This window comes from Saprolegnia diclina (genome assembly GCF_000281045.1).
Source record: "Saprolegnia diclina VS20 unplaced genomic scaffold supercont1.45, whole genome shotgun sequence".
Lineage (NCBI taxonomy): Eukaryota > Oomycota > Saprolegniomycetes > Saprolegniales > Saprolegniaceae > Saprolegnia > Saprolegnia diclina.
This window is the reverse complement of record NW_008246112.1, coordinates 450,209-465,400: the sequence shown is the minus strand read 5'-3', so window position 1 is coordinate 465,400 and position 15,192 is coordinate 450,209. Positions and strand designations below refer to the sequence as shown.

At 57.2% G+C, this 15,192-nt stretch overlaps 7 protein-coding genes across 7 annotated transcripts; 5 read left to right on the top strand and 2 right to left on the bottom strand.

Moving 5' to 3' along the window:
• The first annotated feature begins 1,331 nt into the window (after positions 1 to 1,331).
• SDRG_11996 (hypothetical protein) lies at positions 1,332 to 2,073 on the top strand. The gene has a single exon (XM_008618052.1). It carries the CDS (start codon positions 1,422 to 1,424, stop codon positions 1,959 to 1,961), a length of 540 nt encoding a protein of 179 aa, XP_008616274.1. The 5' UTR covers positions 1,332 to 1,421; the 3' UTR covers positions 1,962 to 2,073.
• Positions 2,074 to 3,929: 1,856 nt separating this feature from the next.
• SDRG_11995 (hypothetical protein) lies at positions 3,930 to 4,493 on the top strand. Its single transcript, XM_008618051.1, has one exon. The coding sequence runs from the start codon at positions 3,987 to 3,989 to the stop codon at positions 4,425 to 4,427; it is 441 nt and encodes a 146-aa protein (XP_008616273.1). The 5' UTR covers positions 3,930 to 3,986; the 3' UTR covers positions 4,428 to 4,493.
• A 1,352-nt stretch (positions 4,494 to 5,845) lies between these two features.
• Positions 5,846 to 6,265, top strand: SDRG_11994 (hypothetical protein). Its single transcript, XM_008618050.1, has one exon. It carries the CDS (start codon positions 5,886 to 5,888, stop codon positions 6,201 to 6,203), a length of 318 nt encoding a protein of 105 aa, XP_008616272.1. The 5' UTR covers positions 5,846 to 5,885; the 3' UTR covers positions 6,204 to 6,265.
• Positions 6,266 to 6,478: 213 nt separating this feature from the next.
• On the top strand, positions 6,479 to 7,762 carry SDRG_11993 (hypothetical protein). The gene is made up of 2 exons (XM_008618049.1): positions 6,479 to 6,749; positions 6,791 to 7,762. The coding sequence occupies exons 1-2, from the start codon at positions 6,564 to 6,566 to the stop codon at positions 7,667 to 7,669; spliced, it is 1,065 nt and encodes a 354-aa protein (XP_008616271.1). The 5' UTR covers positions 6,479 to 6,563; the 3' UTR covers positions 7,670 to 7,762.
• A 460-nt stretch (positions 7,763 to 8,222) lies between these two features.
• Positions 8,223 to 9,212, bottom strand: SDRG_11992 (serine/threonine protein kinase). The gene has a single exon (XM_008618048.1). It carries the CDS (start codon positions 9,075 to 9,077, stop codon positions 8,286 to 8,288), a length of 792 nt encoding a protein of 263 aa, XP_008616270.1. The 5' UTR covers positions 9,078 to 9,212; the 3' UTR covers positions 8,223 to 8,285.
• A 1,742-nt stretch (positions 9,213 to 10,954) lies between these two features.
• SDRG_11991 (hypothetical protein) lies at positions 10,955 to 11,577 on the top strand. Its single transcript, XM_008618047.1, has one exon. The coding sequence runs from the start codon at positions 10,973 to 10,975 to the stop codon at positions 11,525 to 11,527; it is 555 nt and encodes a 184-aa protein (XP_008616269.1). The 5' UTR covers positions 10,955 to 10,972; the 3' UTR covers positions 11,528 to 11,577.
• A 356-nt stretch (positions 11,578 to 11,933) lies between these two features.
• Positions 11,934 to 15,013, bottom strand: SDRG_11990 (TKL protein kinase; the record flags this gene model as incomplete). The annotated part of the gene is made up of 4 exons (XM_008618046.1): positions 11,934 to 12,623; positions 12,670 to 13,562; positions 13,829 to 14,435; positions 14,499 to 15,013. 4 exons carry the CDS (start codon positions 15,011 to 15,013, stop codon positions 11,981 to 11,983), a joined length of 2,658 nt encoding a protein of 885 aa, XP_008616268.1. The 3' UTR covers positions 11,934 to 11,980.
• Positions 15,014 to 15,192: the final 179 nt, after the last annotated feature.

Here is a 15,192-nt window from a genome sequence, read left to right as displayed (position 1 = left end):
ATAGGATTAATACCTTCTTTCCAATGATCGACACTGATTTCAAACGGAACATGCCAACGGTTGCCAGCCAGCTTCCTGCGGCGAATTTGATCGATCCGCTTCAAAACTAGATTAATCGTTATCTTATGCTATAATTTCAAACATCTCGACGAATCATCAACACCCAACCACGAATCGTGTTATTGTATCAACAAGGACAGTACAATCTCAAGCATCAACTACAATCAACCTGGAGGACATGGCGCTATACCGACGACGCTTCATGGTCTGTGCAATGACGCTGCTAAAGACGGGGAAGCTACTCCGAGACAAATCGTTCTACTGGCATGATTCGTTTACACTTTGGAGCTGCGATACTTGGCAGGTTAGATCCAGGCGTGGCGCAGGAATCCGACAGTTTATTGACCGCAGCCTCGCCCTTGGTGCTCAACACGGAGCGCATAGAAGCGAAGTCAATTGAGAAATCAATGGCTATGGCGGAGCTCTATGGCGGCTTGGTGACTACACATACACTGTAGGCTGCCTCAACGATTGCGCGGCGCAAGTGGCTGCTTGTGCGGCCACGTAATGACCCGGTTCGTTCCAATAAACCTGCGACAACCTCGGCTTTGAAGCTGGGCAGCCTTGTCCTCGGAAGAAGAGGGGGGCGACTAGAGTGGTCTCCATGCTACACGTAGGCTGATCCGTCGTCAGCCAGTACACGTACGTCGATAGCGCCAGCGTGTCGGCCGCTGGCTCTGTACGAGACGCAAGGTTCTTGAAAAGATGCTGGCACGCTGCGGACCTGCTTGCGGACACACCATTGCCGCTGCGCGGAAGCAGCAGGTCCCTCGTTGAAGCCGTCGTCGCACCACCCAGATAAGATGCCTGCCTTGTCTCGTGCTTGTTTTCATAACAAGAGACGTTCGTTCATGTCAAATGCGTTGCCGTCGGGTGCAGCTGCGATACGACGCGCGCAGCTGGCCCCTTGCCGATCTTCGAAGTGGGGTGCACTCGAAGTGTACGGTCGCGTATAAAATTGGGCTGACAGTGCAGGAAAGGTAATGTGTGGCACGTCTGCCAGCGTCTAATTTGGCGCCAAAGCACAACATGGCGCCTGCAACCGGCCATGATAGCCGGCTTTCTAGCGTCTCACAACCTCTGAAACCGCCACTACCTTCATACTGTTACGCCAAGCTTCGAATTTCAGCGCCTTCGGTTGGCCCTTCCGCGGGAGGTCGATCCCAATGCGCGCATGTGATTCGTCCACAGGATTTAAAACCGAAGTTCGAAGCCAAACGGCGCCAAAAAGGATCGATATCGAAGCTTGGCGCTTGGGCGTTAGGGTGCCACCCTTGTGATCTGATCATGCGGCGGCTACTACGGTTATACGCTGCGGGTTTCATTTTCATTTTCCTATTTCCTGGATCGTGGCGCCCAGAATGCTCCCGACACTGTTGCACGACCTCTTCCTCAACAAGCAGCGTGACGTTGTCTCGTGCCCCGAGACATACGAGCCAGTTGGGACGCCACTTCGCCCGCGTGCGCGCTCGACTGACGGCCTTCGCATGGCCACGTGGGACCAGAAGCGCCAGACTTGCTTCAACTGCAGACATGTCTTCCTCAAGAGCCTTAGCACGACGCCCGACTACTGTTCCGTTGATTGCAAGTCCAACGCACTCTACCTCCTCGCCGTGAGCCAAACGATCCGCGCCGTCAAGGAGGCGGCCGCGGAGCCCACCAAGGCAACCCATAGCGAGACCAAAGTTGTTCGATTCGGCGATGCGCCCACGATCGTCGCCTCGGACGCCGAGCCGGTCGTTGCGACTGTCGCCACGGACGGGGAGCTCATGAGCATCAACGACCTGGCGCTTGCGATGGGCCTCGAAGCGACTGACTACGTGCCGCAGACCTTCGCCGAGTTTCACACCAACAAGCTCGCGTGTCGCCCCGTCGAGTGGTCGTTCAGCGCGCTGTACTGAGGCTGCTCTTCTTTGCCAGCCGCGTGCATGTGTGTGCGTCCTGTATACCTTGCGTCCCGTCCTCTTGCTTAAATTAACCCCGTAACTATTTAATATTCGTCTTCGAGTTGCGTCGTCTTGTCTGTGTCGGTGCATAAAAACTTGCGAGCATGTCGCTGGTGTCATTGACGAAGGACTTCATGGGTCCCTTGCTGCTTCCAGTGGTACATAGTACAGTGTACTACACAGCGGTGACGTCGCGTGGAAAGGACACCTTAAAATGGACGGCTCGAAGGCGTTGGGCGCCCCGAGAGACGGATGGACACATGGATGCCGCGCACGACCGTCACAAATGACGGCATATTTTCATGACCACGTTAAAGGACGTTGCCAAGGGGTCCACGTGTACTGTACATATCAACTACACCAAGTACTGGAAGCACTCTAAGAATGCAGTGGACTATGCCCTGAAGACTCGGTTTGGAGCAAGCTCCGTGGACATGGCCTTTCACGCATCCTATTGAGATTCATGGATATACGTGGACAGCCAAACCATACAGCGCGCTCAAGTTGCGAAGCGGAATGATCCGAATCGTCATACAGTAAGCGCCCAGGTGAGCGCGATACCCATCAATGGGAGCGATGGGCGGTTTTGGATGCGACGCCGATGGTTCCGCATGGGAGCTCTGAGAGAGCCGCGCCGGCTTGCGGCTTCAATCAACGCATAATACGTCGCAAGGTACTACGGTCACTGCAAACCAAGGCCGCAAACCAGGTTATCAGACCAAACATTCGAGCTGCTGCGAAAGTATGTAGTACATCCTAGTTTTGGACTGCTGCGTACTATTAATAGTGAACTCCTCTCTTCCATGTGGCCAAAATTATGATTTTCAGATTTTGCTGGGGTAGGGATAGGGATTCAAATATCTGACGTGGCAGCGCCTGCGACGCTTCCCGTGGCCACCGATGACCTCACCACTTGGCGTCGTGACGAATCATTGACGTGCACGCGCCTTTCTTCTTACTACGTAGCGTACAACGTAGCAGTAGCTGTAGCAGTACTTATATTATTAATAACGTTAGTGCTTCAATGCACTAGGCGGTGCAAGAAACTTCAAGGTAGAGTGCACTCCATCGGGATATTCGATGGCGCTTGGTTCGGTGTCGCAGTGCGGGCTTCGGAACATGCTCCGAACGGTCCACAAAACGTGCGTCGCCGCGGCGAGCTCGGTGAAGTGCGTAATGCTAGTCTCCGCGCGACGTTTGCATAGTCTTCCGTCGCCCTGCGTAGTATGTGACTCATGTTTGGATGATCTTGGGACACCGAGAAAGCGACACCGGTGCAACCCGTACGCCCAGGCCGTCGTACATCGCCGAGCATACCGATATCCCGAGATTCTGTAGACCGTACTCTTGCTACTTGACGAGTTAACCATCGGGCAGCACAGCGAACAAACTATCGAGCGTGAATTGCTGAGAATATTACAGCGCTGGACGGTGCAGTCTCGCGGTCCTGCGACCGTCTGCTCATTTGCCGCCTGGTCGCCAAAAAGATAACACGAGCAAAGCTCGTGTGCCGGCTGCTGCCATCGCAGCTTTGCGTTCAGCAGCGCTATCGCCCATGAGTAACCTAGCTTCTTATGGCAGCGTCTCGAAGCGGCAAGATGGCAGCGCCCAAATGGCGTCGTAATGGCGAGCCAGGGCAATCGCACTACGATGTGTTGACAAGGTGAGTGTGGAAAATGCATATCGTAGCAGGTCCACGTCAACTGGATGCTTTCAAGTTTGTATTGGCTGGCATGTTTCACCTTGTCGCGCGCTACAGTTATGTACAAACATCATGCGTTTGCATCGCCAAGCTGGAACAAGGTGGCGAACCGCGGCCTTCTTTTCGTGCCAGGTGGCGCTGCTATTTCTTGAGCCGCTGAGGCTGCCACGTGTATACACATTTTTAGGCCGCCACGTGGTTTACGGAGCCTGTTTCACAGAGGCCAACTCCCAACGCACTTCTCAATTTCGCTCATCACCAGCACATTCGACACCATTATGCTCGCCTTTTTCAACGCGCTCGTGAAGAACCTCGTGCCGTCGACCTCGGACGCGCCGGTGATGCTGATGGACATTGAAGAAGTCGCTACCTCGTCGTTCGAGGCGGTCAAGGCGCCGACCTGGGACGACAAGCGCCAGACGTGCGCCAACTGCAAGCATGTCTACCTCAAGGCGCTCAGCCCCACCGAAAACTACTGCTCGGTCGACTGCAAGTCGAACGCGGTGTACCTCGAAGGCATCCAGCGCGCGATCCAGGCAATGAAGGACGCCGTAGCGTCGACCGACGAGCCGATCAAGGCCGCCGTCGACGTCGTCGAGCCCGTGCACGAGATGCAGCTCCGCCCAGTCGCGCTCGGTGAAGCCCACACGTTTGCCGAGTACCACACCGAGAAGCTCGCGGGCAAGAACGTCGAATGGTCCTTCAGCGCCTTGTACTAAACCTCGCGCTGCCAAACACACACCTAATTTAATCCTCCAACACGCCACTTATTTATTATGGAAACAAAGAGTCTCTTGCACCCTAGCTCTGTCAGCTCCGTCAGAATCCCTCGACACACGAAGGCGCACCAGAGAGGAGCCTACGAGCTAGTACCATGTAGTTGTCGGTCCTTTAGAGGAGGGACAATGCGTTGAAGAAACACGGATGGCTCTCTTCCAGCGTAACGATTGACTACCTGTACATGACCAGCAAGCGTACCCTTGATGACCAGTGTTGGACTCGGAATGCACCCGCATCAGGCTCGACGTGGGGCTGGCCCGGCCATATCCACGTCATGCATAGCGCTCTGCGTCAAGTGGTACCAGTCCAAGTTGGTGCATGCAGCTTGACCTACTTGTACCTTACTCTTGTTATCGCCGTGCTGCTCTAGCTGCTCACGAGGCTCACGGCGATCCAGCATCGCGCTGTGGCGGGCAACGAAGCTTGCATACACTGTGGTCATGCATAGAAAGGCCGCCAACGTACCGTCGCCGGGTGCCAGCCTCCTGCCTGTCTATGAAAGTCTTGCGAGTGGTACTCATTAGTCCAACGCTTGAAGCAGCGCCGACCGATGGAGGTCAACTCAGAATTCCAAGCAGAGACTCAATGAATAACGACACCATGTTGGTCGTAAAGCCGCCATAGGTTACACTGCCGTACGCGGCCAGTGGAGCATGCAGCCAACGCAGTGCTTGTTGTCGTCGTCGGCGCACATCTGAGCCCACGCCCATCCTCGGCACCCTCTCGAAGGCAACAGTCGCGTCATTTGTGTCGGCTCGGTCCGTCCGTGAGCCCAAGGATACGAGCGCACCTGCGACACCGCCAGTACTGGACGTTTCCGGCACCAAGCGACAGCTGCTGCAACCGGCGGACACGGCGCCTTGACCGCACATGGATGGTACGGCCGTCCAGCTGGGGCTTTTTGAATTGTACCGGCTTGTCGCGCTGTTTCGTATACCGTCCACTTGCGCGGCCCTCATGTCCTCGGCAGCAGGCGTGAAGAAACCTTCGTCCTTGCCTGCTGCAAACATGCAACGCCCATGATTATAGTACACGCTGCGAGCGAGGAGATCTCGGAGGAGAGGCGGTTGTGCGGCCGGCGGGTTTTATTCTTAGGGCAGATCGCCCCATCACATCGTTGGGACGCCCAAGTGGGTACAAACCCAGCACACACACTGACTACGATAGGCAATTGGCGCTCTCGTGGCCGCAAGTTGGACGCGAGACGCTGTGCGGGTACCAGCAGGTCCAGTTGGAATTGCCCGAAACCAGTAATACCGACAGCGACATGAGAAATGGCTTGGCCAAGCCCCGAAACATGCTGTGTACGCAGAACAGTGCACGCGCGTTCGAGGCTCGACATCGTTCAACTCTCACTTGCTAATCTGCGTCGTCCAAGTAACGTGTTGTCTATTGCTATGGTTGCCAAGTCGGTGGCCTCCTGGGACGAGAAGCGCGCGGTGTGCGGCAACTGCAAGCATATTTTCCTCAAAGCCCAGAGCCGAATCGCGGGCTACTGCTCCGTCGACTGCCACGCCAATGCCACGTACCTCGACACGGTGCAGCAGCGCATTCGGGCCATGCGACTGGCCGCCAACGAACCGACGCCCGCCGAGCCGGTGGTGGCAGCAGCGCCCGTCACGGTGGACGGCTCAAACAGCACGTTCGCCGACTTTTACACGGCAAAGCTGTCGCCTGGGCACGCCGTCGAGTGGTCGTTTAGCGCCATGTACTAGATGTCATTTTGTAGTTTTAAATCCCATTATTTAATTGAATAGATCTTTATGTAGTAGCCAAACGGTTGCCCATGGAGGCACAACGCTGATGTTTCCAGTGTCGAGTCATGCGGCTTCGAGAGGAATTGGGCCGCTGCTACATGCATTTTGAGGTACATTCATGGACATGACGGCGATGCGGTGCACTGGAATCTCCAGTGTGGCGTCGATTGCAGAAGACGATAAAGGCAGCCATCGTATCTTGCGGTTTGTATCTCATACTGAAAAGCCGTCAACGGATCAAGAAGATCGCGAAGGGGTGCCACGCGCTGTCGAACAAGAGAAGCGACGCGGTATCTTATTGGCACACTTTGCGACGCGATGCTGCCCACCGCGCTGCCGTCGCGCTTGCTCAAGTCCATCAACTCGTGGAAAGGCCGTCGCGCCGAATACGAGTCGGTACACACACTCGACGAACTCCCGGTTGCCGAGGCACCGGTGCAGGTGCTCACGTGCCATTTGGCCCCGCGCCCGGCGCCAAGCCCGCGCACCGAGGCGGCGTCACCGGTGCGTGCAGCGCCCTTGTGTCCACATTTGACGCGATGTAGATGACGTACGATGTCCTGCTTCACAAGGACGAGCACGGGCTCGGCGTGTGCCTTGCCGTCGACGACGCCCATCGGCTCGTCGTCGCGTCGTTCCGGCGACTCCACGCCAACGACGTCGGGCCGGCCGAGGCGAGCAACCAGATCCGCCAAGGCGATTTCCTCTGCGAAATCAACAGCGACGAGGTGTTTACGCTCCCCCACGTCCACCGGCTACTCGTTGCGCTGCGGTCCGAGGCGTTCGTTCTCTTGCGCTTTCGGCGCGGCTCGCCCGGGACGCCGCTCCTTGTCGACGCGAATTGTGTGGCTGAAACAACGTCCCCGCGTGCCGTGCCGACGCAACGCGAGCGCCAGCTCTCGCATTTGGTGCACGATCTCGCGCTCAAGAACCAGCTCCTTCATACCCAGCTCGCAGAAATCCAAGGGCAACTCTTGCAAAAATGCTGGGCACTTGAAAGCACCGAGCAGCAGCTGCAGGAGGCGCGGGTGGAAGCTACCCGAAGCAGCCGTCTCTGGCCGGCCAAAAGCAATGGGCAGCATGCCAAGCTTGAGTTGGACACGCTTTTAACCGAGTGCAAGTCCCAGCTCAAGCGAGAGTGCGACGAGCAGATGCAGCTTGAGCGCGCCCAGCTGCGCGCGGCCCATCGGCGCGAACTGGAGCGTCACGAAGCCACGAGCGCGAAGAAGCTCCGGATGCTCGAGGAGGCGCTCGGATTTTTGATCGACCAAGTGGACGCGCGCCCCTCCGACGAATCGCAGCCCGTTTCAAACGAGGCGGGCAAGCTCCAGGACATTCGCGGCATCCTGGCGGGCTACACGGCACGACGACACCAGATCGACCGCCTCGTGCCGAAAAAAGCACCCTCCGTCACAAGTGCGTAATGTGATAGACCAACATGACAACGATTCAATGGATGACATTCATGTCCGTCGAGGGTCTAACTACGTATCGTCTATTCGAATGGCGATGAGCACAAGTCTTGGATGGCGGTTGCTCTATCATCAGCCACTTTCATGACCGTTGCGTTGTCAACTATAGACAACTGATGGCAGATTCGCCATCTCGGCACAAGAGGAGTGAGATGGCACCTATCTCGACGCTGCGGAGAAATGAGCGTGGGTTGGCTTTGCTTTCCCGCCCCTCTCGCGTCAACGCCGGAGAACCGTGGCGCTATTTTGACGAAGGTGTGGATTCGAATCCGTCCAAGCGTCGCCAACAACCTCGGTTGCTACCTCCAGCGCGTGCTGCGGTACGACCAGCAAGATATTGATCACTGTACGTCAACACTGGTGACGCGGGACGACCAGATCACATCACATGGAGGTAATGAATACCGGCATCATGCTGGTCATTTCCGACCAATCAGCAGCGCATTCGTCCCTTGGACGAGCCAATCAGGATGCGCAAAAGAAGATCAAGTCCCGTCGAGACTGATTGGACTGGGAAATAGCATTGGATTAAACTCGGTTAAATACGTCGATGGCAGTTACTGGGTGCTCACGAGAGATGGAGGCCTTCCAGCGCATGGACGACGTCTTCGCTGGTCATACGCTGACTCGGGGCCACCACGAGCATCTTGAGGAGCACATCGCTGATCGCGGGAGTCATAAAGCCCTTCTTTTGGCAAATGCGCAGCACGGGCAGCAAGCCTTGGCGGTGCACGGCCCGGAAAAGCTTGTCGGATTTGGCCGCGACCGAAAAGAGGGGCACGCCCGTCAGCATGATGAAGAGGACAATGCCGAGCGACCAGACGTCGGCAGCCTTGGGATCGTACGCCGCATGGCCCGTCGCGACTTCGGGGGCCATGTACATGAGCTTGCCCGCGGTGCCCCGCACGGTCGTGAGCTCGGTGCTCAGACCAAAGTCGCCGAGTTTGCACTTGCCCTCGTGAAGAAAGACGTTCTCGAGCGAGACATCGCGGTGCGCAACGCCGTGCTTGTGCATGCAGGCGAGACCCTTGGCCACGTCGAGCCCAAGTGCCATTGCGTCGGTTGGGCTAAACCGCTGTTGGCGCTGGAGCCGAGTGAGCAAATCGCCGCCGTTGCAGTACTCGAGCACGATGTGGGCACTACCATCAACGACAAAGTGGTCGAGCATCGTCACGAGGTGGTCGTGGGCGCCGAGGATGGCATGCGTCGCGATCTCTTGCGTCAAGTCGTCCGTCGTCGCCCGGCGCGGGTGCGTCTTGATGACGACGTGGGAGCTGGTGCGCGTGTCGAGGCTGAGCTGGACGCGCGACTGGGCGAGCACGTCGAGGTCATGGCCGCCGCCATAGCGCTCCTTGGTCATGCTGTGGTACGACGCGGCCACTTTGGAAATGCCTTGGGTCACAAAAACGGTATCTTGGCAGGTTACTGCAGTAGCCGTAATCGCAGCCAACGCCCATGCGTCAGAGGTAATTAACGCGGTCCGATCGAGACAAGGTCGCGCTTGGTGTTCGAATCGCAATGGATGTGTCAAACCGTCAAGGGCCGAACACCTACTAGACATGTCCTACCGATCCCTTGCCTTGCAGGACGCGCCTTGGTGCTGCTATTTGACGCAGCGACCAGCGCGTCGCCACCGAGCAGGTCGCTCTCACGTGTCCGCGCCAGCACGTACGAGTAGTGCACACATAGTACGATATATCGCAACATGACAATAGGCGAATCCACACTAGGATGAGACGCCGCATCCAAGCGCAAGAAGAGTCATGCGATAGCAGATCCGAGAGCAGTGCCACTCGGCTGATAGCTGTGCACGCCACCAAGCCGGCGACAGGCGTCGATCGGGAAATTAATGCAACGCGACCATAAAACGGATAGACGTCGTTAGTAGCCCGACCGGAGGACGGTTTCATGGAAGCTCTCGAAGGAAGACCCTTGAACCAGTCGCCACGCAGTCGAAGCTCCCGATCCAAGGCTCTCGAGTACCGTAGGGTGTGTGAAATTATGGACTGACGCACGTGCCCTCGGCTTCGGAGAAAGAGGCCTTTTCTTCCGACGTGCTTGGCGGGATGTGAATTGCGCTTCGAATTCTCCTCGGTCCAGCAAGCTTTCGACTGACTGCAAATATGTTTACGCGAGCCACCTCGAAACGGCCACGTAAGGCCAGCCGACGCTCGCGGTTTCGCCCCATTTTGGGGTGCGTCGGACGGACGGGCGCCATTCGATCGCAAATGCCTCGTCCTCCATCGCCAACGAACTCGTACGACGGAGTGGTTGAATCCGAGGGTCCCGGTTGATTCATGCGGACGCGCAGTGAAAGAAATGACTGATCGGTCTACGAGTAGCCGTCGTGACGCGCTGGTGATCACACGAGGCGTCTAAATATCTAAAATGGGATTGCGCGTGGACAGCCTGCACATGTACTATCGAACTTTATTCACAAACGACAGGAATCCAGCACATGCGCACCACCAGATCCTTGATTCCTTACACAACAGCAAAGGGTGCCTACTGACGGGATCGATCCGTGCACACGAGATCACAGTTGTCGTTCACAGCAACAACTTGCTCGATGTACCCACATCAAGAACGGATCTTTCTACAACCGTGTGCACACCAGAGACTGGATCGACGCGCGTACAATACAATCTGTCTAAACCCACGTGTCCAACATGCGCGTGCAGAACACAATTGCACCCACGTACGATTCAGTCGACCTGCCAACCAAGCGCAGTGGACATTATTCCATGAAGCGCGACAGCAAAACTACCAGGAGAATAGAAGGGTGGCAGAAAATACCAAAGCAATTCGATTGGCTCGAGGTTGTCGTCGGATGATCCAATGATATTTGTGCATCGACGCCGCTTGGTCGGAGGATTTTGCAAGCGTTCCGTGATTTCGTGTAATGTTTGCAAAATTCCGTAATATAATTCATAAATGCAGAAAAATGCACGAAATGCGAAAACATGCCGTTTTTGCCAATCATAATCGCTCAAGGGCGCTTGAATATATAGGTTTTCGTATTGAGAAAATCGCGGAACTTCTGTAATTTTATTTTTGCTCGAAATTACGGAATTTTTGAAATGTCCTCGCTTGGTCACGCCGCAACCAGAGCTGCCGCAACCGTGTGCAATCGCAATCCGTGCAGCTTTCCGTGCGGACAGGACCGGGTGTTGGACACGCTGAGACCAGCTGTCCTTGAAAAATCTTAGCGTCGTAGAGGCATGCGCAGTTTGCATTCTGCCGCCTCGCACTGAGATGCCGATCAAGCCGACAACAGACGCGCCGACCGATATGGCGCCGTACGTGGTTGTGATCCCGTCGCCCAACGCCGTCGGCGTGCACGCGATGACGGCCCTCACGACAGGCCACTGGTCCACTGGCATCTGCGATTGCTACAAAAGCCTCATTCCGAACGCGTGCATGGCCTGGTGGTGCCCGTGCGTGAGCTTGGCGCAGACGACAACCCGCATCGGTCTCTCGTCCTCATACCGCGCGACGGTGCTTGTGTTTGCGGTTTTGTATCTCCTTGCGACGGGCCCGATCTTCCTGCCTGTGTACTGGGACCGCTGGTCGCACTGGGACAATGGCTGCCTCATCTTTAGCCTCATTGTTGTGCTCGTGCTCATGATCCTCCGCGGCCGCGTGCGCATCATGCTCCGTATCCCGGGCAACGTCTTGGAGGACTGTTGCTGCGCCATCTTTTGCCACTGCTGTACGCTTGCCCAGCTGGCGACACAGGTCGATGCGTACGACGCCAACACGTGCCATTTCAGCGCCAAAGATACCCTGCCCGCCTTTGCGCTCGCATAGTCGTGCCATTATTTAAACCTCCAACTAATTTGTACACTTTACTGTCAATATGCGTTCCCGTCATACTAGCTTCCTTTGATGGCCGAGAACAAGGCTATGGCATAGTCGGCCTTTGACGAGGCACTCGACTGTATCTGCGTTAGCAGCGTGTGGAAATGCACACATCGTAACTCGAGCAGCCGCAGGTGACGCGACCGGCTCATGCGTACTGTAGAGTCCAGAAGAACGTTCCAGAGGGTCGACAAAGCCACGTCGTCGATGGCGCTTCCTTGCTCACGTCACACATATCTTTGATGCGACGTAGGAGTGTATTTGTCTCTGTGGACGGTAGCCGTGCTCTCGTTTCCCTTATTATGCGTATCCTTACTATGACTATTTCTCGTTGTCAAAAGATGCATTTCTTCGTTGCAACGATGATACTTGAAACATTCATTTTCTACTTATTTGCAAAACCTATGCAGTCGCATGCTGCTTGATGGTGTGCGCAAGCTCAAGCGCCGATGGCCGGTCGTCCGGGCTCGACGCAATGCAGCGCAGCGCCAGTGCGTGGAGCCACGAAGGGCAGTCAGGCCGGAAGCTCGGCGAAATCGTGCCTTGGATGACCATGCCCATAATAGCCGTGTCGACGAGAGGCTTCCCTTTCGCGCTCGTGAGGTCGGCGTACGGAATGTGGTGCGTATCGAGCTCCGAGAGGATCATGCCGAACGAGTAGATGTCCACTGCGACAGTGTACAGGTTTTCCTTGAGGATCTCGGGCGCCATCCAGCGGTACGTGCCAACGCCGATCGTCATGGTTTCTTGCGTGTCTTCGCGCGAAATGCCAAAGTCCGTGAGCTTGGTGCCCTTGACCGAGTCGAGGAGCACGTTGCGGGACTTGAGGTCGCGGTGGATGATCTGCATCGAGTGGAGGTACGCGAGGCCTTCGGCGATGCTCTGGGCGACGCGTAGCTTGGCCGACCACGCGTAGCTGGCCGGCGTCGTCTCGGCCAAGTGGTCTTTCAGGTCGCCCATGTCCATATACTCGAGCACGCACTGGAGGCTCGATGGCCGCGTCCACGCCACACCGATAAGCTCGACAACATACGGGCATTGAAAGCTATGCACAGTGTGAATACGTTGGGATCCAGCACCGTCGATCGTACCTGCCCATGAGGTTAATCTCGTCAATGAAGCTCTGAATGTCGGCCCGCGTGTTCTTTGTGGGCAAGAGCGTCTTGACGGCAACGACTTGGTTGCGGTACGTGCCCAGCGCCACTTGCCCGTACGCACCGGACGCGATCACCGAATTCGTGACCACGGTGTCGGCGTCGATGCGCAGCACGTCGAGCTCGCCCCACCGCAACCCGGCGGTCGCGGATGGAGACGACGCGCCCGTGTTGGCGCGATTCGACGGCTCGTGGCTTGGACTTGTCAAGAACGCCTCCTTGAAGGTCCGCTCGCGCTGCTTGTTGCGCTTGAGAATCACGTAAAAGACAACGAACGCCACCGCCGCCGTGCACCCGACCGAGACGCCGACGATGAGCTCAATGTTGCCGGCACTGTTGTCGATGATGACGACGTTCGCACCCGCGGCATCTTCGCTCGCGACGGTCGGCGGCGGCATCAGAGGCGGCGGCCATTGCGGCCGGCCCATGCCCGCGGGCTGGATAACGAGCGCGGACACGTCGTCGGTCCAGTTGCCCATGTCGGGCATGTCGGTCGACCAAATGGCGCTCGCGCCGGCGAAGCTATCGTGCTCGTAGCCAATAACCTCGACGCCACCCGGGATGCGCAGGGAGGCAAAGCCGACGGCCCAGTCCTCGTGGAGGTTGCCCGACCAGACAATCGGAAAGGCGAGCGTCGCGCCCGTGTAGTTGGCGCCGCGGTAGAGACTGACCTGGGCCGCGGACGCGACGGCGGCGACGGCGAGGCTGCGCAGCACCTGACCAAGCATCTCGGGAATGGCATGCTTCCGGCAAGGCCAGCGGGGACACCCGTGTGACACCGAGGCGCTGGGTACTTCGATCGAAGTTAGCGTACCAATTGACAACAATAGCTTGTTGTTTGTATGCGGATCGGCTTCGAAGTGCGACCGACCCGCCGCGTAACGCTGTCACCTGTTATAACGTGGCCACTCGCCGTGTTATCATAGGTTGCGAACTTTTTGAACCGGCACCTTGGCTCGGTGTCCTGCCTGTCCTTGTGATCGTAGTATGACAATAGTGTTGCCCGAACTAAACTACTAGAACTCTACTATTGCTACTACATTTACCATGGACACATGGATCCTCAGTGGAGGTGCGTGGTCAAGGTATGGGAGACTTCCATCATGGTGGGGCGACCCGTCGGGTCGTGGACCAAGCACTGCAGCGCGAGCTCGCGGAACCAATCGGGGCATTCGGGCGTGAACGTCGGCCGGATCTCGTCGTTGATGACCATACTCATGATCGCCGTGTCCACGAGCCCTTGGCCGCGGTCGTTGGTGCGGTCGCTATACGGCACCACGTGTGTGTTGAGCTCTGAGAGAATGATTCCGAACGAGTAGACGTCGGCAGCGACCGTGTACTGGTTGTACTTGAGGATCTCGGGCGCCATCCAGCGGTACGTGCCGACGCCAACCGTCATGGTCTCGGTCGTCGCCTCGCGCGAGCTGCCAAAGTCCGTGAGCTTGGTGCCCTTGACCGAGTCGAGGAGCACGTTGCGGGACTTGAGGTCGCGGTGGATGACCCTCAACGAGTGGAGGTAAACGAGACCTTCGGCGATGTTGCGCGCACACTCGAGCTTGGACTGCCACGGGAAGTGCGTCGACGGCGTCTTGGCCAAAAACTCCTTCAAGTCGCCGAGGTCCATGAACTCGAGGACGCACTGGAGGTTCGTGGCGCGCGTCCACGCAGCTCCGATTAGCGACACAATGTACGGCGAGTCCAGCCTACAATTGTATCGGATAGCTTGGGATTCGACCAACGATATGATAGGCATGAACTCGTCGTACCGTCCGAGAAGGTTGATTTCGTCAATGAAGCTCTGGATCCCGGCGCGGTTGCTGTGGCCGGTCAACAGCGTCTTGATGGCCACGGGCTTGCCGTCGTACTCGCCGAGGAAGATCTCGCCGTACGCCCCGGACGCCAATTTGCGCGTCGCCACCACGTCCGCTGCCGCAATGCGGAGGAGGTCCAAGTCGCCATAGTCGAGCGTCGCACTACTCATGGTTGCGAGCGCACTCCCGCTGTGGTGCAGGCTCTCGGCTATCTCTTGCGTCGGCAGGCGGCGCGCCGGGTAGAGACGCTGCTGTGCCGTGATGATGAGGTCCTCCTTGAACGCCGTTTCTTGCCGGCGGCGGTACCGCGCAAACCAGCAAAAGCCGATCGCTGCGAGGAGCGCCGTTCCCGCGACAGAGACGCCAACCACGACGCCCGTGCTCAGTGCGGGCGACTCATCGTTGAGCTGACGGCGGCGTTGGGCGACGACGAGCGGCGCGGACAGCAACACGAGCAGGAAGAGCGCCATGGTCCGTGGGGGCGAGTACGGAAGTGCTGGTACCGTGCGCAACAGAACGACGCATTCCCAGCTGATATGAGAACCTATTGAGAAAGTGGCTTGGTAGCGCCCGAAAATGGCGTTGTCAAGCGAGATAAAGACACGGTGTACGAATAAAAGAACCGTTCTTCAAAGCAAAACGACGACAA